Raw genomic sequence first — 26,676 nt, 5'->3', positions numbered from 1 at the left:
GTTTTGTGGTGTGCAGGAGGCTCTGGAGGGAGGGGCGGAGGGCACAGCAGGCTCAGGAGGGGGCAGGAAGGGGTGGAGTGGGGGCAGGGCCTGTGGCAGAGCCAGGGGTTGAGCAGTGAGCACCCCCTGGCACACTGGAAAGTTGGTGTCTGTAGCTCCAGCCCCAGAGGTGGTGCCTGTACAAGGAGCCGCATGTTAACTTCTGAAGAGCCGCCTGTGGCTCCGGAGCCACAAGTTGGCCACTCCGATCTAATAGAAACAAAGCCTTCTACATTTTGCAACTTACCTGGGTTCCGTTGGAATTTTCAGGGATATTTCAGGTTTTGAAAAATCAACAAATTCTGGCAAAATATCTTCTCAGAACTTTTTTGAACAGCTCTAGGTTTTAATCCCATCTAACTGTTTGGGTTTTTTGTTTGGTTGGTTGGTTTTAAAATTCTCTCTACATTTACTCTGGCTTGTTATCCATAGACGTTTGTGATCCCTTTTTTGAATCCAACTAGAATTTTAGCTCTCAAGACTAGCTTGTGGTAACAAGTTCCCCAGCTGGGTTCACTGAGAGTCCCCTTACTCATATAGCAGGAGGATGAACTGGCATACCTGTTGGATCATATTAAAGAAGTTCTGTATTAAAATCACAAATGAGTTTGATTCCCCATAGTTTAAATTCCAGGGTATTACTAATTAAGAGGTCTCTTGGGTTTTGGTACTGTTTCTCTCCCTCTATGTGTGAAACTTGCAAGCTGCTAATTGCATTAGTACATTCTAAGACAGAGTCTGTTCTGAAAGCAATTCACACAGAGAGACTCAAAGCAATACTCTGTAACAACAGAAACAGGACCCAGAGACTCCCCGCCCTTTTGTTGTATTAACTATTGTGATTAAAATAGAGATAGAGGATGTATGTGGATGGATGCTTGGTGTGGATAATAACTGAATGATCAGGGAGGTGCCAGCCTAAGAATCCAGTGTCCATCGGCTGAAGAAGGCATCAAGTGGAAATAACCAGAGGACCCCCCGGAGGGCAGACTGGAATCCACCCAACAGCCTCAAGAATGGGAGAACCAAAGAACAAGATAACATCTAGCAGCATGGAGCCGTCAGGAATGTGCTATCTGCTGATTGATTCAGCAACAGCATGATGAAGCAATTTCCATAGACTGGCATAGGAAGAAACTCCTATAAAAATGGACTCTAGAAAGTGAGAACCTTGGGGTCTGATTCTGCAAACCAACTTCCAGGAGCATCAGATGAGCATCTGACAAGGCCTTGCTCCCTCCTCATGTCCAGGCCACCTGGCCAGTGGCTTGGCATGAGCAACTCTAAGGCTGGTAACTATAACAACCTTGCAGAACCTGTGTGTGTGTATGAATGAATGTGTGAATAAATATGAGATTGAATGGAATGTTATAGCTATAACTAACTGCTTACTATGATTCTTTCTGTATTCACAATAAATGTGGTATTTTGCCTTTTTCCCTTTAATAAGGTCCTGCTGGTTTTTATTTTATTGGTATAACACACCCAATTTACCTGCTCTACACCATTTGTTATTGTACATACATACACACACACATCCACCATCTCTCACAAGAAGACAGCTGCAATCTTTTCAATCTCTTTTCTTGCAGAGTTTGGTGCTAGGAGTTACAAACTCATTCTGAGATTAGAAATCAAGCAGTGTTCCTTCCCACTCATACACCATCACCAGTAAGATTATACTGGCTAACTTCTACCATCCAACCTGGGCAATTAGTTGAGGTTGCATACGTATGAAAAAAACTGTCCTGCAATTGGAATGTGTATAACAATATTTTGGACAATGTGCAAAGGAGAAATAGAATTCAGTTTAATTGCTATAGCATTACAAAGCCAACATAGGAAGCAGCTGTAAAAAAAAATGTACGGCACTAATAGACAAAGGGATGCATGTGAGAATAAAATCCATTAAGTGTAAGGCAGTCAGGCCCAGATCCTCAAAAAGGTATTTTGACTCCTAACTTCTGTTGATTTCAATGGAAGTTAAGAGCCTAAATGCTTTTGAGGATCTGGGCCCCAGATATTACAGTAATGGATGGCTATGACTAACTCTATACATGTGACAGAAAATACCCATGTTCGCATCCTACACATTATTGTACAAAATGTATTACAAGGCAGGTCTTGTATTATTTGAAAATTCATAATTTGCAAGTCAGTATAATCCTGATAAAGTATGCATGGCAACATTGTATGTAATGTTATAAGATTTGCCTGTAATGTTATTAAGACATGTTCCATACCCCTGCCCAAACTGAGGTTGGTAGACTGGTCTGTCCTAAACAAAGGAATGTGGGCTTTGCCTAATTTGTATTTAAGCAGTAAACACAGTCATCCAGCAGGAAGGGAAGCAAAGAAAGCTCAAACAGGTGAGAAAAACCCAGCAGGGAACATCCTTCCACATAGCCTCTGTCTCCTATTGACTAGTTGGAAATGTTTTTCAAGAGAGGGACAAACTAGAAAAAGGAGGGACAAATGCCCCAAGGCCCCACTCTCTGCACCTGCCCATTGCATTTAGTGCATCTGAAGCAAAAAAGGAAGCATTTGTTGGACTCTAGAGTGCGGGTGGTCCTGACCTACAGGGGTTGATCAATATGATGGCTGAAAGCATGTGGTGAATCTGTTGTAGTTTATTAAGTTAGGTATTACTAAACATCTTATGTTTGTTTATTTTTCTTATAACCATTTCTGACTTTTATGCCTCATTACTCTTACTTGCTTAAAATCTCTTTGTAGTTAATACATTTTTTTGCAATTTTATCTAATCCAGGGTGTTTAAATTGAAGTGTCTGAATAACTATGAGATAAGAAAATGGCATATTATTCCCTTTAAAGAATAACAGATTTAAGATACTACATAATATCTAGGAGAGGGCTGGGCAGTACAGGACACATTTCTGGGGAGAAACCTGGGACTGGGGGTGTGTTGCGGTCACCCTGCCATATAAACTAAGGCTGGTGAGAGTCAGTGTGTAACTCAAGTCTCGCTGGCAGCCTGCAGTTACACAGACACATAGGGTGTGGCTTGTATGTTGGAAGGGTGTCTGAATGACCCTGATAGGAGCTACTTCAGCAAGGCATTGTAAGTCACCCAGGCTTGCAGGGCAGGAGTGATAAAGCTCCTCATTAGTCTGGAATGCACCTGGTATGTCACAATACATAATTAGAAAACAGATTTGAGTCAGAACGTGCTATTTTAAGCCACTTCTACAACTACATTTAAAACTGCTCTTCGATTTTATTTAAATAGGATACATTCCTGAAGGACTCCTTGAAAAAAGAGAAAAGTTACAGAAGTCATTTTGCAATAATGTATCAAAATAGCTGACTGCATTATATTTAAATTGAGAACCAGCTTGCATGAATGACTTATCTCCAAAGTTTTACTACAGACAGACTTTTAATGCATACAAAACCAAAACAACACAAATGCACACCACAAAAATTCATTTGTACTTTTTCTAATAAAGCTACTGCTACATAATTGTCTATTTTCAAGAAGCAAAATTTAGATGGGAGGTAAACATTTGATCCATGAGCATGCAACAGATGAAGTTAGAGGAAACATCTACATCCAAAGCACTATTAAAATATATCCTAATTGTGATGTTTAAGTGATCTCCAACCTATACCATGCTATAAAATGCCCTTCAAAAAAAAAAAAAAAAAGTCACATCAATGCAAACAAACTATTGTGTTCTCATTTTCTAGTGGGAAGTTACAGTGAATTTCCCAGATGTTTTAGACCAGAGGTTTATAAACTATGCTCCAACTGATCTCACCAGAGTAAATTTTTCTGTTTTACACTAGAAAGTTTAGAAAGGTAAATTGCTATGATAAGAAAGTTACAATACAATTTTTTGTACATTTTCAACATAAAATCTTTTCTTTAGGCCCAAAGCACAAATTTAGAAAAGTTGGATTTCCCAAGGTTACGGAATTACTAACAGAACTTCCCTTTTCAGCTTTTGGGATATATTCTTCTCTTGATACATGTACTGAAGTCCCATATTCATGAAGACAAGAATGTACCACTTCCCTGGCACACTTGTTACACTGTAACAGCTCCTTTCAATTTTGAGTTTCTCAGACTAAAAACTGTACTCATCTATTTGGTGCAATATTTTTAACATGGCATAAAGAGGAAATGGGGTCAGAAGTCATTGAGAAGTGTTGCAATTTGAGACTTTTTAGCCTCCCTCCACCCCCACATGTACATTGATAGAATGTCAGTAGTAGCTTTTGACATGAATCCAGAAGAGTGTGCACTTAATACATGAGTCTGCTGTTGCTTAGTCCCACATGGAAACCATCCAAAAAGAAAGTTAAAAATAAGTCCTGCTTTGTTTTTCCTGGGACACCAGCCTCAGTTTGAGAAACTCTTGTTTAAAAAGTATGTTTTCCCTGCTAAACAAAACAAAAACACAACCTAATTCTGTAAAAAGGAGGTTGGACTATAAACCCAAAGTGCTTCTAATGCCCAGCTATTTTAAATTTTCATGGGAGATACACTAGTTGTGCTGTATATTGTGTGTGGCACATTAATCCCATATGGGCAAAGTTTATTTTTTAAATAAAAATATACTGTATATAAAACACTAGGAAGATATCTGGAAACTTGTACCAGCCAAAGTTTACATTTTTTGACATTTAAAAATAGGATTAATTCACTATTTAACAGTCACAAATACTATAATTATATATTTTGAGTATATTTGATTAACTCTGATCAAGATGGGAACATTTTACACTGAATATTTCAGCACTCATATCTAATAATGTGAGATATGCAAAATAATTTGTCTATATTGTGTAGATTTTTTGAAGTTTATTCCCATATCAAAGGTCCAATCCAACAATCTCTGCAAGGCTCCAATGACCCAATGGGCCTGCTCCAAAGCCCATTCATGACAGTGGGAGTCTTTCTATGGTCTCCAGCGGCTTTGCATCATGCCAGCTTCTAGGCTACAGCATTTGCCTAACGAGTATGGAATTAATAGCTTTTGGCTTAAATTTCCAAAAGTGATTAGTGACAGATTTTGGCTGCTGAACTTGAGACCCAAAAAATTGAAATATCCAGTAAGTGAACAAAATCACTACTCACATTCAAAATTTAGGCCCCAATCCAGTAAGATATTTAAATACATGCTTAATTTTAAGCACAAATTGTTCCCTTGAAGTCAATAAGGCTACTCTTGTGCTTAAATGCTTTCAAGATCAAAGGCTTAAAGTCCCAATTCAGAGGTGCCTAAGCATCTCTGAAGATCAAAGGCACAACCGCTACATGTATAAAAAGCAGATTAGGCCTCCAAATGTTTAAATTAAAGGACAATATGACCTCTATTAGAGAACTTTTAGAACCATTTGTTTGTGTAAGGAAATTGAATTCAGCACCCAAGTTAGTTTTCCATGAATAAAAGAATTGTTAGACTTATCTTTTATTGCTGGATTACATTTGACAAAATTCTGAAATGTTTCTATTTTGCAAGACGTATTCACTCTGTAACTGGTACACTTAACACCATTTATAGTAATGTTGGCATGCGCTAGTGAAAGATAGGTAAAATCCTGATATAGTTATTGGGATCAGAATTTGGCCTAATTTCATTCTTTACTTTGTTACAAGTTCAATTACACTATATTTTCCTCTCTAAGTCTTTCAAGAAGTGATCCATATTCAGTTATGTAGTGTCACCAATCGAGCACTGTAAGTTAAGTACATATGAACTAAAATTTCATCTTATGTCACTGCACCAGTATACATAATGTATTTAGTAATTTTTTTTAAGAAGAGTGCAAAGAGTTCCATTGATTAAATTGTAATGGTGGTAAAACCAAGAGGTACTTTTCCAAATCTACACTAAGTCAAAAATGCTTGCTTAGGAAGAAGACATTTACAGTGATCAGGTACAATGAGTGTTAAAATCCATTAAACAGATTTAGTTCATGAAAAAATATATATTAATTAGTTTCCTTCCAATGAATTTTGGAAGCTTTACCTGTACACACTTTATAGGGTCTATTTGCCTTTGGATACACCTCTGTTTGTCCCTGTCTCGGTAACAGTCATTGGAGTAAATTATGCACATTGAGGGAACAGAGTTCACAATATCTTTGTAATAAACACTGTGAAGGAAAAGGGCTGGATGCACAACCAGATCATTCTTTTTCCTCAATTAGTAGAATCACCAGTTTCTGTTTTCCCCATTGGTGCCTCACTAAAAAGCAGTTTTCGAAGAATATTTGCATAGAATGGTCCATACACTTGTTTATTAAAATTCACAATGCTTGCATACTGAGATCCAATAGACTCTATCTCTACCTGAATCACAGCAAGGCCTCCTGGAATCATAGGCATACATTTCTGAATGCCTGGAAGAGTAAGAAGGCTTTTCATATACAGCTGGATTCGTTTATCTGAAACGGAAAAGATAACTGAGTTCATGATAGAACAGACCATATAAATGTAAATCCAAAGCGTCAAGCCACAGTTGCCTTAGAAATACTTCACACACTGGCACATGGAAGAATCAAAATAAGCAGAGACACATCTTGAATGCTACCTTTCCCTACCTTCCTCCTTCAGTTTTAATTTAGAACAAAGTCAAATGTTTCCCATTGTAGAGGGACAGCCTTCAGACTGAGCAATAGGATTTATGTTGTGAAATAGATGCACGGCTATAATTAAGACTGAGTTAAACCTGGAGTTGTGGGAGATAGATCCTCCACTGGTGCACACAATCCACAGTTAGGTATAAATTAAATTCCCCTCTGAAATCCTGGTACTTCTAGGTTCACAGAGAACATCCCAGAATCACTGAGAGCATTCTGCTCATATTTGCGGACTCTTTCTAACTTTGTTGTCCCGCCCCGAACTAATCTTTCAGAAGACTGTCTTAATATAAACAATAGAAGCAGCACAGGTTTGCACACTTTATGACCCAATATTTACTGTAAGAAAGTTACTTTCATTTTAACTTTTTCACAATAATTAGGCAATCTTTAGCTCTAGCGAATTAATTTAATTTTTACAGTATGGATGGGCCATTAGCCTTCATTTATTTAAAAAAATTATGCATACAACCAGAGAACCACATAAATTATACTAACCAATCAGGGAGCTGATGGGATTTTCTTCTTCAACAATGCTACAGATCTGACCTACTAGGCTGTTTTGAATTTCCATATTGAGAGTGGGAAATCCTCTCTCAGACAGGGACCTGTTCACCTCACTGCAAATCTGAACACCTATAGTATTCAGAGCCTCCTTCAAATCAAATTTTCTGAAAAGAAAAAAGTTTGAGCATTTAACTCTAACAGTTCTTGTAACATCAGTTACATAGCTATTTTGACACACACCCCCTCCCTTTTCTTTTTAAATGAGTCATCTCCAATAAAATAAGAGAGCCAGGTGGATTTTTGCAAACTTTGTCCGCTTTCCAGATGTAAGACACAAATATTCCACCCCAGGATAAGAGTAGATCCCATTGGCAGGGATGTGAGGGAGGAGGAAGAGAAGACTGCTCATATGACTAAATTCTATTGGCTTCAATGAGACTAATACATGTGCTTAAAGTTAAACATGCACTTAAATACTGTGGTGCCAGTCCAGGAAAATACTTAAGTATACTTAGCTGAACCTGTCCACAGTACAAATTGCCCAAGTAATGACTGACAGAGTTGTTACAACCAAACAGCTGTTTGGTGGCATATGTGAACCACGTTTCTATTCTTAACATCAGTCCATATAGGGCAGTGTCCACAACACACACACACACACACACACACAAAATCACCACAATTTGTAGCACTAGTGGCAGTTGCAGCAGAGGAGCCAGGGACTGAATGAATAATGTGAAAGGCTGGAGCAATTGGCAGAGCAACATGATGAAGCTTGCACTGCCAGTCTGTGCCGACCTGAATGGTGCATAAGTGGAGCAATTTCAACACTATACACTGAATTTGGTGTCAGATTTTCAGTACAAAAGTTTAAATTGTAAAAAAGAATTAAACTATATGGATGCACTAGGCCAGTGGTTCTCAAACTGTGGGTCGGGACCCCAAAGTGGGACACGACCAGTGTTCCCTCTAATTTTTTAGGTCCATGTGCGGAATTAATTTTGTTATGTGCACCAATATGGAGGTGATGTGTGGTGGGGGTGGGGCTGAGGGGTTTGGAGTGTGGGAGGGGGCTGTGGGCCAGGGCCGGCTCTAGGTTTTTTGCCACCCCAAGTTCCACGAGCGCAAAAAAACCCCAGAAAACCGGTGGCCAGAATGCCACCCCTGGAATTGTGCCACCCCAAGCACGTGCTTGCTTTGCTTGTGCCTAGAGCCAGTCCTGCTCAGGGCTGGGACAGAGAGTTGGTGTGTGGGGGATGAGGGCTCTGCGATGGCCAGGTGAGAGGCACTTCTCCCTGGCTGCGGCAGCTCCTGCGAGGCTGGGCTGGGGGAGGGACTCCTCTCTCCAGCCCCAGCACTTCTGATGGGCCTGGGCCTGGCACAGGGAGGGGCTCCTCTCCCCAGCAGCTCCAGTGGGCCTGGGCCGGGCTGGACCGGGGGAAAGGCACCTTGCTGCACAGCTTACAGGGAACTTAGGTAATGACCCCATTTTAATGGGGTCGCCAGGGCTGGCTTAAACTTGCTGGGGCTTGGGGCTGAAACCGAAGCCCAAGGGATTCAGCCCTGTGCAACAGGGCTCAGGTTACAGCACCCCTGGAGGGGACTGAAGCCGTTGGGCTTGGCTTTGACCCCTACCCGTCCAGGTCAGTGGGGCTTGGACTTTGGTTCTTTTATCCAGAGCAGTGGGAATCAGCTGGACTCAGGCTTTGGTCCCCTCTCCTGGGGACATGTAGTAATTTTTGTTGTCAGAAGGGGGTCGCAGGAGTTATCAAACTTCATTGCACTGCATCAGGCAACTGTTTTCACTAGTACACATGTAGGTCTAAGAGTGATACATAATAAATGGATTATTACTATCATGTCATGTCAGGAACAAGGTGCATAGGCTATACATGTTAACTATTTCTGTAAAAATAAATAAATAAACCAGTAAAGTTTGTTACGAGCCAACTGGCTTTTTTCTTTAAAATGGGAGGGGGGAGTGAGAAAGAACTTACTCCTTGTTCATCCCTTCCAGCAGAACAGCTGAAATCCTTTTTAATTTGTCAGCAAAATCAGGTAAGCCCACAATAGCTGGGCCTACCATATTGCTAGTTATAAGAGATACACAGGCTATAATCTGTAACTCATTCAGCTTCTCTTTCAACTTCTGAAGACGAACTTCATCTGTTATTAACGTCTAGAATTAGAACAACATTGATTACTGTAAGTGATATCAAGTTGAGACTTAAGCTAATGTCCTAACAAGTAATTTGAGGGGGGCAGAGGAGAAGCTACTTTCATGCAACATTGCAGCAGAAAATTTCAGTGCTCAAGAGTCAAGAAATTCACAGTAATTATAGCCAACCCCTTGCATATGTAGTATTATACAGTTCCTTTAAAAAAAAATTTTTTTAAATAACCAAGAAATAGAAAAATGTATGGATGAGTCCTACCCCAACTCTTGCCCTTTTACAAAAAGTAAGGAGGGCCATAGTGGCATAAGGAGCCCTAGAAGTCCTGAACACAGTTGAGGGAGAATTCCTTCAGTGTGCAAACTGCAGAAGACTGACCTAAGGTTGCCTTCAGAAGCCTCCCTTGTGAGCCCAAGTGTGTGGTGGGGGGGAAGGGGAGGAGGGGCTGCAGCTTGCTGCCCACAGGACAGTCCTAGGAGGTGGCCACTTAAGCCCCTGAAGCAGCCCAGGATCAGGATGATGCTAATCATTTTCAGACTAAACAAATTCACCCACACTAAGCAGAAGAGCATATCCAATGTATACAGAACTGGGTTTCAAAAAAGAAGACTTAATAGTTTCAGGTGCATTGTGTCGTTAAAAATTCAAAATATTTTGACCAGCTCCAAGTAGTAACAGTAACTAGTCATAACACATCTGTTGTATATGAACAATTTAATGTTCGTAACAGGACACTTTGGTGGATTTTAAGGTGTATCTACTCTTTCAGCAGTTTGCAATGGAAAAATAACTCCTAGAGTATCACAATGAGACTGTTCATCTAGCTTCTTATATGGAGCCCTATCACTGTGACATCAAAGTGATTCTCCAAAAATTAAGGCCCCGATTCTGAAAAATATCTAAGCACAGAGTTATCCTTAGCATGCTTGTAGTCCCATTTACTTCATGGGGACTACTCAGACTATTTAAATACTTTGCTGGACTGGGGCCTACATGTTCTGATATATTTCTCTTCCCTCCAGTCAAGAGAGACTGGATTTCTCCCACACTCCTACCCCTTTCCTTAAAGATAGTTATAGTGCATTGTTATGGGATGGCTAAGTCACAGTAGTGAGTTGGCCATTTTCTCCGAAAGTTCTGAGGTTCTTAGCAGCATTCTGATCTCTTGCGGAGAATTCCAGGTTAACGGGCCACTTATATCCAAACAGTTATCTGTTGCATAGAGATTTCACTATTGAGGAGGTCAGTGCCATTGTTGCAGTGGAATGGAGCTGTCACAAGAGATGGTGCTCAAACAGGCCGAGGTGGTCATTCAGGGAACTTGGGCCAATGCCATACAGGGGTCTAAAGCCTTGACTGTAACCCAGTATGGAACAGGGAGCCAGTCACAGAGAACACTGGGTTCATGTGCTCTTTGCATCCAATTATTCATCGGTGCAAGGCTACAGTGTTCCACACTAAAGTTTTGTTTTCAAAAACCTAGTCTACAGTTTTCGTTCATAGGAAGAGAATTAAGATCATCAAGCCTAGAGCGCACATATGCATGCAACTCGATAGAGAAGTACAAATCTGACAGGAACATGAGCAGTCTTCTTGCCAACTTTAGATGGAAGAGTTTTACACAGCTCGAAAGCTTGTCTGTCTCACCAACAAAAATTGGTTCAGTAAAAGATATTTCCTCATCCACCTTGTCTTTCAGATAGAAGAGGGCATGTTTTACTGCTCTGGGCATAAAGGCATTCAGAGGTTGTAAACAGTTCAGGTGAATATGAATGCTGCAAAATCTTCACATTCTAACACTACATGTCCTTCAAAGTGAGGTTACTGAGTTGGTAAATGCTCCTTTCTCCCCACCAGCATCACTTCAGTCTTTCTGGGTTTAACTGCTGCCAACTGGTCTTCATTCATTGTTATTCTCAGCCAAGTACTTAGACAGCTAGCAGATAGATTAAACACACCACTAATCGTACAGGTAACTGAGCTAGGCATCATTTGCCTATTGCTACCATTTAAGTCATGCTGCTTTACCATTTTCCTCTCGTGGGTTCATACAGTTCAACAGGATTGATCCCTGGAGGAGTCTCCAGATGGCAAAGCAGGTGCCAATCATGATTCTATATATGGCCCAAGGGGAATGACCAACTCTTATTAGCAGGAACCTGCTAATACTTGCTATTTCTGGCAGGACAGCAGGATTCCATGGTCAAATGTCTTAAATGCTACAGGGAAGTCCAGTAATATCAGAACGGATGCACTGCCTTTGTCCATGGCAAGAAGATCATTCATAATGTGAACTGAAACTGCTGTCCTATTAATTCACTCTTGGAGAAAATTCTCTAGCCATTAACATTAGTTTGCTCTTCTCACAGTTAAGGTAACTAGTAAGGCTGTTGCTTACTTTGTTGGAGGAGAGAGCATGCACACAAGTGCATACACACACATATAGTATCGTCAGCACTAAGACATTGTAATGCAGGGAACAACAAGCAACTGATACTTACCAGGAACGTGCTCCTTGATTATGGAGCATGCTACTATGAAACTACGAAATTTGTGGAATTATTTGGCAAGAGAAGTCCTCCAGGAGAGTTCCACGACATCTAGCATCATGAACAGCGTAACTGCTGTACCAGTACTTTCATGCAATTAGAATTAAGAGTACATTTTGAGGCACTGGGATAATTTAAGAAGAGTCATGAGAATTCACTTCTTACCTCTGGAATTGCTTTTTTCTGATAATCCCACTGTAACAGTTTCAAGTAGCCATTGTTTAGCACCAGAGTAGGACTGAGATTTGGTTTAGAGCTACCATCAGCACCAGGGAATGAAGAGGTTTCACAAGAAACAGACAACAATTCATCTTTTATTGACTCCTTTATCCACTCTGTTGTTAGATCCAGAGCACCTAAAGAAGAACAAAATTTTGCACAGGTTTATTGTATAACTTTCCATGCAAGTGTACAGCATATTGACAAATAATGAAGGTGAACAAGACAACTCCATTTCCGATCTCTAAATATACTGCAGTGAACTGTTAGTCTGCTCAAGTCAGTTTTCCCCCCAAGCTTTTTTCACCTAGCCAACACAGGTGACCAGCTGAAGCTTCTAGACAGGTTATAAAAACCCCATAGCAGACTCGTGGCACTGGAGCCATAAACAAGATTTAAATACAGATATCTGAACCTTCAGAAGTCTAGTGCATTAGCCATCAATGTCACCAGTTTCCCTTCCTCTTCCAAAATTTCTTAACAATGGTTTAGCTATATTGTCTTTACAGTGCAACAAGACTCACTTTTGCCTTTACAACATCTAAACTAAACTAAACATTTATTTTCACTAGAGAATAGGTTTTGTTGTTCTATGCTTCATTATGGACTTAATCCTGCCTCTGCCTACTACCAATTACATAGCATGTAATGGCACGTATTCTGGAAAAGCCAGCTACGCATGGGCACATGAGCAGAAGCAGATTTTCAGATACACAAGAGAGTGGTTCCATATATTGCAAGATAAAACTGAGCCCTGTGTATGCAGAACTGTTTTAATCAGATCTCAGATGCTTTGATTGCAGGAACAAGTTCTTCACAAACTGTATCATTTTGACAGGTTTCAGAGTAGCAGCCGTGTTAGTCTGTATTTGCAAAAAGAAAAGGAGTACTTGTGGTGTTGTCTAATGAATTTGCAACAGCAGTACCAATAAAGTCAGCATTTCACAATTATTAGTTATCATATAAAGGTATGATATGGTCACATTTGCCCCCAGGTGCCTTGCTCAACAGATATCTATAGTAACAGAGAGAAAGGTTGGTTTTAATGGTTTCCACTGTATCTGATTAACTGAAAACATCGTAATACGTACTTGGTGTTTCTTCAAGAATTTCTTGGAATTTTGTTCTTTCATAGTCCACCAAGTTACGCTGAAGCTGTGGTCTAATATTTTGAATGGTATAATTAACCATATCCATTTTCATAAGGTCCAGAACATGGAATATTTGTCTGAAAGCAAAGACAAAATTACAGTGCAACATCACAGAAGAAATTAGGTTGAAGTTTCAAGATGAACTCATATGCTCTTGAACAGCCTGATGTACACCTACATACTTGACTTGTTTTGTAGTCCTTCCACCTTAGAGAACAGGCTCCAAGTACTGAAGAGAAAGTACTAGCACATGGTAGTTTATATACCAAAGCATTTTGGAGAATTAAATAATGTATTGAGATATTTGGTGTAAGTTACAAAAAGTAGGGCAAAGATGTTGCATGATCAAGACACTGGTGCCATAGGCCAATAACAGAAAGGTTTTGAAGCAATATGGAGTCAAAGCAAACTGAAATTTAAAAAATTTTAGCAACTCTGATTATGCCAAAATAAAAACAAAACACCTCATTCCCTCCTACTCAACCACTTTGCTCCCTGTGGGTATACCTAAGTGATAGCAAAAACATAATACAGCAAGAAACTATTTTTAATATTACAGAGCTAATACATCTGAGGCTCATGAAGATTTGTGAATCAAACCTTAAGAGTGAAGTCTTTAATAAAGGGAATGGTACAGATAGAAAGAACTGAGCTTCACTTTCATGTTCCAGATGGAGTGTACATTCGCCCCCCGCCCCCCGCCAGTTCTAAAAAAGAACACTCACCTTTTAACTTGTAAGAATAAGTAAGTTTGATATGGAAGCATGCACAAAACACATGGAACTGCATGACGTTTTTGTTTTTAAAAATGGTGACACTTTTCAGGGTATGGCAACACTAACATACACCATTGAAAAAATATGCTTGTGAAAAACCCAAAACAATTAGAACTCTTAAATGAAGTACCATGTTACTAAACTCTAAACCAACACCTCTTTCAAATGAAAGCATTTCGGCAGTTTCTTAGCTTAGCCCGCTATTCCAGTTTAATGTTAGTTTTGAGTTCCTTTCTTCTCCACCCAAACACCTTGTCTGTCAAATTGATATTTTCTAAATAAACAAACAAAAATATGATATGAAAAGTAGCCAAACACCAACCTGAACAATTCTACAATATTGACAGTTGCTTTTAACTGTTTTATATCATCATCTCTTATTGGAGCACATAATTTCCCCATAGTGTTGATGACATAGTTAGCTAGCCCAAGAATGTCAACAGCATCATGCTCAGCCTGCTGTCTTATAAGATCTGCATCCAGAACTTCACAGATTTGGTTTCGAATCCTGTTCGCTCCAGGAGTTAAAAAGGAAAGAAGAGTCTGAAGTGAAAAACAAAACCAAAAAGCCATAAGACATGTCAATAAGTGCAGCAACACGAGACCAGCAAGCCCTTAATAACGGTGATGAAATGAAAGCAGCTTTTTGAAGACATCAAGGGTACACTGTAGAGCCTGACTGCAAATCCCGAATCTGGAAAGGCTATTTTATTTAGCAGGATGGGAGAAAGCAGCCAAAGGGAATAGAATACAGATACAGAAGCTGGTGAAGACAAGTTTACTGGCTTACTGGTTGAGACCTTTGCAACCTTTCAGAAACACCCTTAGGTCTTTACTAAAAAGTTAATGAATTGGTACCAGGATTTCCAGTAATAAGGGAAGATCTTGATCCTATTTGAAAAGTTGATGTCTGACTTTGTATTCTAGGCATACTATAGTACTGTATCACATCCCCATCCTGCAACTAACACGTAGAAGTATCCCACTGACTACAGTGGGGGTCCACCCACATGGAATCATTTGCAGGATGGGGCCTAAGATGTCAACACAATGCTGGGGGTGTGAAGGGGGGAAATAAAAACTAACTTGCCTCCTTAATTTCTTCAAAGAGCTTGATAGCATGATGATATTCTGGAGGATCTTCATTCAGTTCTGACTCCAAATGATCCCAGAATGCCTTATGTACAATTTGTTTCACTCTACCCTCCAAACTGCTGGAAAATCAATTTGCACAAAAAGATTTAAAGAAGTAAACAGAGTTTAAAAACAAAAACAACCAGCACACACAATCTTAAACCAGTCCAATGATTCGGTAGAGAACCATCATCACATCTGCTAATTCGAAGATCTATATCTGCAACCAGATCACCCCCCAAAACTAAGCAGGATTAAGCATTAAAATGAGAGGTTTCCCAAGAAAATCCTGATATTGCAGAAAGTGGTGTTGGAAATTCAGTATTTGGGTATAAAAGGTATCCCAACTCTATATTAAACAAATTCCACTACCTTGTTGCTATTGAGTAATATGTTTTGGGGGAAGCATTTTTTGGCATATTATATACAAATAAAAGAACAACCCTAACTTATCAATAATAATCCCATTGTATTTTTTGTAAAAATTGGCTCAATAGCATGGCCAGATTCCATTTTAAATGATAATCTCTCAACATTCCCACTGTAGTCTAAACTGGGTATGTAAGTTATTCCTTTCTTCCTCCAACTTCCCAGAAGTGTTTTAGTCTGCAGAGCAGCATGAGTACTGTGTTCATTACTGAGATGAGTATATAGATTATACACAGCATTTGAGCTATTAAGTAAGCTGTACAGATAAAAGCCATACACACGGCAGTACTACAACTTTAGCCCCCCACCCCTTCACAGAGATCTTAGATTGGCAAGAAACATTAAAGGTGGACTCCAAAAGTAGAGTGCATACCACATTGCTTACATATCTCCCCTTGCAGATAAGGCAGAGCATCATTTGCTCCAGGAGAAGAAAATGTGTTAAACCTACCAAATTGTACCACTTATGCCACAATGTTGCAGCCTTGACAGTTCCCCATTAAGTGTGGAACACCTTTGCAGGCTGTGTACCTTCAGACCCATTTCCCTTGCGTGCACACACACACCCCATATCAGTTTCTGCAAAATTTATAAAGGGTAACTTACCTGCTCTGTGGGAGGTCTACATGTTCCATGTGAAAGTTTTCATTTACAGCAATTTCATGAGCTAGAGTCAAATTTGACAAGTTTCTTGCAGCAGCCATCAATTCATCAAATGTAACAGTTTTTGGAGGGCTTGTTGCTGTAATGAAGGAAAGGAAATGAGAGCCACAAGTCAGTTGTAGGTAAGTTCAATTTTAAAAGATGGATTGGACTGCAAAAACCAAACATGGAATTAGTTAGGCATGATATTTTATTTCCTGTTAACTGGACACTAATTTATGAGAAACTAGCTAGACTGAGAGTTCTTTGCATCTCCTTAAAATGATCTGGTAAATGAATGACCCTCCCAGCTCATCTTTGGAAGGTAGAAGACTCTCATGGCATGTTTTGAAGAGCAGTAGTTTAGTCTGATATCTTGGCCAATGTACCCCTCTCACACTAAACACAGGACCCATTAAATAACCCAGAGTTTTGGACAGGCAGGTTTTACATAAGAGTCAAAATAAGCAAGCACGCATACAGGCTGCATGTTATTACTGAGCAAATGGATGCATTTCTCTCCACAATCATTGTAACCACAGTCTAAACTCATTACTTTGAGATATGCAGCTTCTGTTCCATAGCATATGCTACAGTGTCTTTGCCCCACTAATCAAGTCTCTGATTGAAGAGTTTATGTTGCGAAGGACATAACGCACTCTTACTTGAAAGAAGGAGTGATTGCTCACAAAGTTTCTAAAATAAACTTCTGTAGTTTATTTTTCACATTTGGAAACTGTACTTTTGAGAAGAGTGATACAGGACAGGGAACATACCAAATACAAACTTTCAGTTCCATTAACAAGTTTACTTTTAAACAGACAAATGTATACATACGAAAAAGATTTGTTAGCATCAGTGAAGTGCTCTACAATTAAGTGCTTTTTATGTACAGTAGTATTTATTCTCAAAAGTCATTCAAAATAACTTGCTTCACCTATTTTATGTTTTGACTTCTTACTGTTCAATGAAAAAAAGTCACAACACTATTGATTTGATTTCATAATTCTGAAGTTTAAAGACAAAATGGAGGCATCCTGTCCTTTGTTTATGAAGCAACATTTGGTGGATGGACAGAATGGTACTATTTTGTAACCTATAAGCCAAAGCCAGAATAACCCAAGACAAGAATGTCCTGCCAGGCAAACTTTGGTTACTCTTTCAGAAGGAAGTAGTAACAACTGTTGCATGTATACGAAGGATCTGCTTGTGCTTCATGGTGGCAGACTGTACCCCTTGGAGATGTGGTGATCTAAACAAGAAGCTGTGCCTTTCTCCTAACACTCTCTGAAGTACCAACTATAAATCCCAAGTCCCACTACATGCGTGGGACACCCAAGAAAATACACAAATATAGCCTAGATCTCTATTTTACAGGTTAAATCTGCTTACAAGCTGGGGAGCTGGGTTTGCTTGAAGAGTCACTAGTAAAACTCTGCCTTGAATATTCAGAGTCACTGGAAGAAGCTGTGCTTTCAGATAGCCTTGAAGAATCAAAATCACTGTTCTGGTCATCATTGAGGGGCATTTTGAGTCACTTCACTTGGTACAGTACACAGAACCTAGAAAGAAATAATTTTACAAGATCAACATTTTCTAGCACTTCATATTTTCCAAAGATTTCTTTACAAAAAGCAGCAATATTTCAATAGTTACTGTTATGAGCACTGAATATTACATTGCAAAATAGGGATAAATGCTTGCCTACTTTATAAGGGTGTTATGAAGTTTAGTGGATTTGTGAAGTTAACTGCTTAATTTGTAACACTTATAGGATTGTACAAATCCTAAGAATTAAACTTTCGATTCTGCAAGAAGTTAAATGAAAATTAAAGATTAACGTCAGCAGCAGCAACCTCTAATCTACTCTTTACGCAGAAGGTATTGTGCTGTCAGGAGCATCAGAAGCAGAGCTCTCAAACTCTTTAAAAGGTACTCCTTAAAGCACTCCCCCTACTGATGAATTTAGGTGTAGAGCAGCACTCTAAAGGCACCTTAGTTTCTGCACTTGGTCATAGCAACCCCTTTCTCCCACAAAGTTACTGCAGTTACAGGGGCAGAAGCCGGAGCTATGTTTAAAGGGAGGGAGGGAATTAATACATCTTGTCAAAGACATTCAATTTCTTCATGGATCTTGAAATGTGAAAGGATTCACCTAAAAAGAGCAAGCCACAGAATCAGACTAATAATTGTGTTGAACTGGAAAGGTTTTCTCCAGGGATGAGATGAGGAACAAAACAAAAACAAACAAAATAAAAAATAAAGTTACTATTAATAACAAATTAATGTTACATTTGTTGTGGAAAACGAGTCACACCATCTGTTCGGTTCAAACAGTTTGAGGTTTTTTTATTTGAATACAAGCATGCAGGGAGAAGGAGACAGAGATGGCCACAAGCAGGTGCTTCTCTGGTCTTTCTCTGTTCTGCCCCTATAATACCAGTCTTATACAGTTTTTTACATTTAAGTTAAATGATACATTTTCTTAATTTTTTTATTACTTAAGCATTGTTAATAAAGCCTTATAAGGAGCCAAAGTAAACAGTTTTATAATTAGCACTGTGCTGACGCACTTTGTTATTATTAAGATCTGCAGTTTGCTTGTGGCATCGTTTTGTCTCAGGGCTTTTGCAGGTTTGGGGGGCGGGAGTTGCATATAATGGACAGCTAGGGACTTGAGCTAGGCTAGAGGTTGGCCTACTTTGTTATCTGGGTCAAAATACCACGGCCCAGCATATGCAAATGCTCTTAGCTTAAGCGAAGTCTTACAGGATGCAGGCCTGTAGGCCTCTTGCGTTACCGCTCTTGCCTATGCTGCATATAGTGCATAGGTCTTGTCACAGAGTGGGATGGGGTCAGGTTCAACACCAAGGTTAACAGCAATTTCCCCCACAATTCCCCCATTTTGTGCTTTTAGCACAACTATTAGTTTTAAACCTTTATTTTTATTAAAACCTTGTATTTTTTTATTTTAAATTAAATGCTTCGCCTTTGGGGTTTCAGTTGAATGCAACGACAATGCATGGTTAGGATGAATATGGAAGGTGCTAGTTTTATTACATTTTTTACAATAACGATAACATAATTTTAAACTAAACAACAACACTGAAAGCATTTTTGTATAAATGTTAGTTCTCAATTTAATAGCAAGAGCTGTGTTATAAACCTGTACCATCTTATCACTTGCCAGAAGCTGGGACTGGCCAACAGGGGATGGATCACTCGGTAATTGCCTTGTTTGGTTTCTTCCCTCTGATGCATCTGGCACCAGCCACTGTCAGAAGACAGGATACTGGACTAGATGAACCATTCTTTTATCCCTGTGTAGACATATCCACAGAAACGTAAGACCCGCAGCATGGCTGCAGCTGGCCCAGGTTAGCTGACTTGGGTTCCTGGGTCTAAAAATTGCTGTGTAGACATTTGGGCTCAGGCTGGGACCCAAGCTCTGGGAACTTCCACCCTCACAGGGTCCCAGAGTTTGGGCTCCAGCCTGAGCCTGAATGTCTACACAGCGATTTTTCAGCCCCAGAGCCTGAGCCCGAGTTAGCTGACCTGAGCAAGCCACAGGTTTTTTAATCCTTGTGTAGACATATCCTACGTGCCCCTTGAAGAGGTAAACCAGAAGGCTCACTCCTTCACATGGAGTTCTGGAAAAGGTGGTATTTAAGTTATTGGGCTAGTAGGGGAGGAAGTCTAAGGAGCCAGCACTAGTTCCAGGGACTCTGGGCCACATGCTCTGAGCTCTCAGAAGTGGGTGCCAGATAGCCCTGCCCCCCAAACTGGCGGCAGCAACTGGATTCTGTTCAGACTGGAGGCTTAAAACACACAAGATCTAGCAGCTCAGTTCCCTCACAGCAGTCTGGTGACTGGCCATGAGGAGGTGCTTGACTAGACCTCTGACACATGGCATTATATTGCATGCTTTAAAAAAAAATTCTTCCTCACTATGTAGAATATTCACTACAGGCATTAACTCTCACATGTGAGTGTATTAAGCTGTTATGAATAGGTGCCTGGCAAACCTGCAGATTGAGGATGCCTGTCCCCAGAAAAAGAGACTGAACAGATTGTGAGGAAAGCTTGCAATGCCACTACATGCTTCAACAGTGAGTGGGAAGGTCCACATTCATGGAACAAGCAGTGAATCCACTTTCTATGCCCATTCAAAAGACTTTGACTCTGCTGATATTAACAGCCAAGGGTCTTGATAGTGATGCACACACCTGTGTACCACCAAGTGACTCAAGACTAACACCTGTTCCTGTAGCAGAGGCATGTGTATGCATGAAACAGAGGAAACCTATTCATTTTGTTAATGTAGTTGTTCACAAGCTTTTAATTATAAACCAGAGCACCCCAACACAAGATGACACAGGGAAAGAGTATCATGACCTTTGCTAGCAAAGACTTATTTCTTAGAGAAGTTCTCTGGGGTATTGGGGGAAGGGCTAAGGAAATGCATTCTGCACAGATCTTAATACTGTGGATCTGGACATTACTCGCATGTTGTTACTGTAACAGATGCACCAAACAATAAGCACACACCCACACCCCATATTTTCTGTGCATAACAAGCAGAAACTGGAAATATTAATTCAGAACGTTAAAAAAAAATTAGCTCATCCAACAGGTGTTTGTCAGAGGTAAGTACAAACTGCTCAGGTGAGGGATTCACATTTTCTAAATGTACATAATATATACACCCTGCATCCATAAACATTAGTGGGCATTCTTGATGCAGATGTAGGTTGCTATATAGTGCGATCATTTCTCTGCAATGTAATCTCCTTTCTTCCAAGTTGTGCACTCAGTTTTTCCTCCCTGATTTTTTATATAAAATGTTTATTATCCCTGATAAATCCAGGAAATCTCTTGTACTCCCTCCTATTTTGGAGATTGGAAAAAGAAAGCCATCTGTCTAAAGTTTCTCTTCTTGATTTAGAGTGTGTTTTGTATCCCCCCATTTGTGGCCACCAATTGGGTAGCTGGCAAGAATCAAACTTAGCTTTTTACATTCAGTGTAGTGAGGTAGTCTGCCCACATGATAGAGTATTGAAGATCACTGGACAGAACTATCTTGTTTTTTATTTGTTCTTCCCAGTGACTTATGTGTTGGTCCAATATCTTGAGTATATATGTGATATGGGGTGGTACGGATCATGTTACTTGTCAGGGTGTTATAGTTGTTCAGCAACAATATTTGGGAGTGGATCTGGTTTTCATTTGGATTTATGGTGGTTTTTTTTTTTTTTTTAATACCTTCCAGAAGCTTGAGATGGAAAGAAAATTGGCTCAGTTGGTTGAGATGGCACTAGAAGGAGGAAAGCAATAGCTCTGCTCTGCAGTCATTGTTCGGGGTGCAGTGTGTGGAGGAGGGGGAAAATGTACATATATTAGTTTGCAGATGTTTTACCGAGTTTGTCCCAAAAAGTGTAATTAACTGCTAAAATTGGGCTCCAGATTGCATTTCTACTTAATAGACTGGGTTGAATTATCGTATTACGTTTCCACAGTAGTTATACTGGAGGGTTAATCTAGTAGTCTGTGTGAACTGGAATAGCTTTTTTTGCAATGCTTTTATAGCCAGTCTAAGCTCCCTGAAATTTATTTTGGATGGCCAAGTACAAATATAATTTAGCACTTGTTCAGTTTCCTTATCTCTTTTACAGCATTTTAGTTTGTTTTCAGACTTTTAAATGTATTGGTTTTCCAGTTTCACTTACTGGGTCCTATGAGCTGCCATCTCATCTAGATGATAGTACAACTACATAGATGGGATTCCCACTATACAACTGAGAGAAAAACTGAGGGCAGATCTACACTACTGCTTCAATTGATCTAACTTATGTCACTCGGGGTGTGAAAAAATGACACTCACCCACCCGAGCAACAGAAGTTAGTGTGTCTCCTTAGGTCGCTCTCCCATCAACCTACCTTCTGCCTCTCATGAAGGTGGAGTAATTATGTTGACGGGAGAGCACTCTCCTGTTGGCATAGAGTGTCTTCACCAGACTCACCGCAGCTGCATTGGTGCAGCTGTGCCAATGTAGTGCTTCTAGTGTAGACCTTCCCTAAGTTTGAGGATTGTTCCAAGGCTGATAAGTCACTAGCATGTAAGAAGGTTCAACCTGAAGTTACATCCTATTTTACTCCCCTTTTTACATGAAGGCCTTTGGTGGCATGCTTATTTGGGTGGATTGCACATGAATTTTACTTAGGTTACGTGGTTTTCTGCCAATTCTATTGTGCAGCAATTTAAGGTTCATTCCTGGATGCTAGACTGAATCAACAACTATTTTTAAATCTACAAAGCACACAAATCTTCTCCCCTGGCTTTTTACAGGTTTGTTATGAGGACACAGGATACCCAAAACACTGTTAAAAGTTCGGGGACAGAGAGCATGGTCAACAACTTCATTCCTTTGGCACAGTTGAACTTGCTGCAAAAAAAGTAAAGCTGGTCTGTGTGGAAGACAACCTTCTCTGGGGGAGGTCTGAGAACATGGAACGAACTCCACCAGTAAGTAAGCACTATCACAAACAGCACCACTATCTACTACAAGTGCAAGGCACATTTCTTTGACCTTGCCTTCTCTAATACAAACATACATACAGATATATTTAACAAGACAATCCATTTGTTTCTCCCTCTGGGGAAGAAATGAGAGAACAAACAACGAATGACAGATGTGTAGCCATATTGCTTAACATACTATTGGAAGGTTCTCAGAGACTATGGTGATAAACACAGTACAAAAACCTATATTGAACAGGTAAGGTAAAGATGGGGTCAGTTTCTCAGGAAGAATCCAGTTTGACTTTCACAGATTAAAAGAATACAAAATTTGACTAACAATGTAAAGGAACATACTACAGAATATTTTGCTGCTGACATAGATACCTCTATAGTTGCTTGGGCTAAGGGAATCTTGCTTTTATATATTGAGATAATTAGTCCATACTACTAGGGTGACCCGATGTCCCAATTTTGGTTTTTTTTTGTTTTTTTTTTAAATATAGGCTCCTATTACCCCCCCCCCCAACCCCGTCCCGATTTTTCACACTTGCTGTCTGGTCTCCCTACACATGACATATATCAGGGAAATATCTAGATTGCAGGATCAGGTAAAACAATTTTAGAATGGCTGCCTGGGTATATTAGGTTTCTTCTTTGACATTATCTGGGCCATGTGATTTCCCCCTAGTTTAAGTTTCCTGAAGGTTTTCCTTTAGTTCATGGTAATATACAAGGTATCTTGAGGGAGGACTGTCAGTTTACTTTAATAGAGCCTTTAAGCGCATTTTTTAAAAATAATGCTGTTTTGTTCAAGTAAGATTTCCACGCTGGCTCCCTTTGTGTAGGCCTTGGAAGTGTTCTGCCCAACATTTACTAGTCTGGATTGATTAGTCTGGTTTCTTTTCACTTGGTTTAAGTTCTTTTTACCTTTGCCAGAACAAGCCAGCGCCTACTGCATCTTCAGTTTGTGCTACTTCCCCCCCCACCCCGCATCAGGTGCTGACACTTCTGCTGTAGCATTGATATGTACTTGTACAGTATGTCGGGGCTAGTGGAAGCTCTGTTTTAACAGAGAATTCCCTCACTTTCCTTCTTAGTCTACGGTAGTTTGTAACAAGCTATTAGTCTTGTTTGGTTTGAACCACCAGTCCTTTTTTGATTGTTAGGAAGCGTTTTGCTGAGAGATCTACACAAGTTTTTGTGTGTGATATCTTATCTTTTTTCTACAGCAAGGGAAACATTTGTTTAGAAACATCAATTAGTTTTCTTGATTGGGGTCTTCAGGGATTCCTCAGTTTTCTTTCAAACCTTTATTCCCACATATATTTCTTCAGATCTGGTGTGTTTATTGTTAGTTGATTAACTTTACATAGATGACCAGTTAGCTATGGGCTGCTAAGTACGATGATGATTAACGTACAAGCACATTTATGTCACTAAAGTTTACACCTACTACAGTACCCTGTTGTCCTTTGCTAGTATACAGAAAAAACTCTGTCTAGAGCCCACTCTTGCTTTTCTATCGAGAATATATAGACAAGTTTTTTTGCTGTTTTTTTTTTTAAACTCAAGACACATTCTTAGTTCTCACAGAACCATCAACACAAGCAGTGAGAACGATGCCAGTTTCAGCAAAGCTAGGGCAGTGATTTTCAACCTTTTCTCATGTGCGGATCAACAAAAATTTTCAAACGGAGATGCAGATGCATTTGGAAATCTTAGGCATAGTCTGCAGACACCCTCCCCAAGGGTTCACAGGTTGAAAACCACTGCGCTAGGGTACCTTGTTTTCAAAGGTGGGTGTGCTCCTCGCTCTCTGAAGGGGTGGATGGTGCTTCTCTGCCAGCCTAGGTGAGCACTAACGCCTCCAGAGGTAACAAATCTTCCTACTGCTTAACAGCTGCTAGTTTCCGAAATCAGGCGGGTCAGGCGCGGGGCAAAGTGGGCTGTCACGCCAAGGAGCCGCCCTCAGAGGGCGGCAGGGGGGGATGCTCCGTCCCGCGGGCACGCTGCCCTTTCCGCAGCGGGGCGGTTGCCAGCCCTTGGGGCCGATCGCAGAGTCCCACGGGCGCCGCGCAGGAGCAGCTCGGCCCCGCTCCCCCGCCTCACACACCAGCACCCGGCCGGCGGCTCTACTCCCCCTCCCCCGCCAGCCGCCGCCGCCGCCGCCGCACCCCGGGGCCCCCCTGCCGCCCGCCTCGCCCCGGCGGCTCCGCCCCGCCTGGCCAGGGCTCCTCCCCCAGCCGCGCTTTGGGCAGCGCCTCGAGGCAGGAGCTTTGGCACCAGCCCAGCAAAACAAACAGCGCTTCCAAGGGAAGCGGGGCCGGCCGCCCCCCGGCTCTGCCCGCGCCCCAACGCGGGGGGGGGGGGGAGACAGTCCCCAAGGGGCAAGCGGGGTTTGTTTACAAACGGGGGGGGGAATCAGCGACCCCCCCCCCGGCACCGCCGCCGGAGGGGCTCAGCTGCCTCCTTGGTGCAGTGGGGGAACGTCTGCCCAGAACGTGACACCCCCAAAACCCAGCCGCCCCCCGCCCGCCCGCCCATTTGGGGGGAGGGGGGGCACAGCCAGTCCCCACCCCCCGCAGGGACCCGGCCGCTCCCGCGGACCCGCGTTCATCCAGCCCTGGGCGGGCAGCTGCCTGGGCAGTCCCGGGATGGGGGGAGGGGGCTCACCCTGCGACCCCGGCTGCCTCTCGCGCTGCCGCTCAGCTGTCCGCGCGGTCGGGGCTTTAAACCCCCGCGGGGCACTTAGCCAAGACTATTAGTAGCTCCTTGGGCGCTTCCATCCCGCCGAGAGGCTGGGGGGGGTTAACCCTTTGTGGGTCGCTCAGCTCGGCCACGCAGATGGAGGCTTGGGGGGGGGGCAATAATCAGAGAGAGGCAGGATCCCCCTCCCGCTCCGCCAGTCCGCGGTTCCGGGTTTAGTTCTGTTCGGGGGGGTAGGAGCCCCCCTTTCCCGACAGAATGGAACCGTCCAGGCGGGAGGGGGAAGGGCTGGATGGTGTTTACGGAAGGGCCATGTCCTCAGTGCGCCCTCCCCGGATCGTGCCTCCCTTCGCGGGCGGCCCCGGCTCAAGAGGCGCCCAAGGGGGCGGGGAAGAAAGGGATCACCCTGCTGCTCCCCTCGATACCCTCCCCCATCCTCACCCCCCCCGCGGCAGGGAATCCTCCCATCTGCCACCCCACCATTGCCCCGCTCCCCCCACCTCCGATGCACTCCCCTCTCCTCCCCCCCCCGTATTCCCCATCCGTCTCCCCTCTCCACGCGCTGCCTCCCACCCTCGATATCCTCCCTCATTCCCCCCAGTCTCCCCATCCCTTCCACTGCTCCGCTTCCCCCACCTCTGATACCCTCCCCCATCCGCTCGCCCGCACGAATCCCCCCCTTCCATCCGCTGCCCCGACCCCTTATACCCCCTATCCAGGGGTGCTGGAATTCGGGGTCCTGTGGGTGCAGCAGCACCCCGTGGCTTGAAGTGGTTTCCAGCATATGTAGAGTTTACAGTTTTGCTGAACAGTTTTGAGTACCCACACAACAACAATTGTTCTAAATGCCTCTACCCCCATCCTTCCCCCAGGCACTGAATCCTCCCCCACACCCCAGTCCATCCTCCCCAACATCCACTGCCCCGTTTCCCGCAGGGGGAAAGGCGGGTTCGCAAAACCTTTCCCGCTGCACCAAGAAGAATAGGAACATAGTCCTTACCTTTACTTGCAAACTGTGTTGGGTGCTGCTGTGGGCGCAGCTCCTCCGCAGGTCAACCACCAGGGACCTTGTCAGCCTGATCTCCGGGAGCGAAGCTCCATGAGATACACAGAGGCACAGCTTCACTTTGTACACTGCCAAGGAAAGTGATGGCTGTAAAAGACCTGTCTCTAACACGCCAAACTGTTGTTAGGAAGGATGTTCGGATTTAAAGAGAC

General features: G+C 41.9%; 1 protein-coding gene across 6 annotated transcripts; it reads right to left on the bottom strand.

The window, feature by feature from the left end:
• TCP11L2 (t-complex 11 like 2) lies at positions 1 to 26,561 on the bottom strand. 6 transcript variants are annotated; one of them, XM_073324366.2, is made up of 11 exons: positions 25,426 to 25,524; positions 17,625 to 17,794; positions 16,197 to 16,332; positions 15,118 to 15,241; positions 14,350 to 14,570; positions 13,192 to 13,328; positions 12,047 to 12,237; positions 9,156 to 9,337; positions 7,150 to 7,322; positions 6,362 to 6,456; positions 1 to 3,309 (listed from the first exon to the last, which is right to left on the bottom strand). In XM_073324366.2, exons 2-11 carry the CDS (start codon positions 17,758 to 17,760, stop codon positions 3,259 to 3,261), a joined length of 1,446 nt encoding a protein of 481 aa, XP_073180467.1. In that variant the 5' UTR covers positions 17,761 to 17,794; positions 25,426 to 25,524; the 3' UTR covers positions 1 to 3,258. The 6 variants fall into 6 exon arrangements, with proteins under 6 accessions (XP_073180467.1, XP_073180429.1, XP_073180438.1 ...); XM_073324328.2 differs by adding an exon at positions 19,405 to 19,552 and having other exon boundaries at positions 1,836 to 6,456; positions 25,426 to 25,505; XM_073324337.2 differs by lacking the exon at positions 25,426 to 25,524 and adding an exon at positions 26,459 to 26,561 and having other exon boundaries at positions 1,836 to 6,456.
• Between the last annotated feature and the right edge of the window lie 115 nt (positions 26,562 to 26,676).

Source organism: Lepidochelys kempii, chromosome 1 (genome assembly GCF_965140285.1).
Source record: "Lepidochelys kempii isolate rLepKem1 chromosome 1, rLepKem1.hap1, whole genome shotgun sequence".
Taxonomy (NCBI): domain Eukaryota; kingdom Metazoa; phylum Chordata; order Testudines; family Cheloniidae; genus Lepidochelys; species Lepidochelys kempii.
Note: the sequence above shows the minus strand (reverse complement) of the source record. Positions and strands in the feature narration are given on the sequence as shown.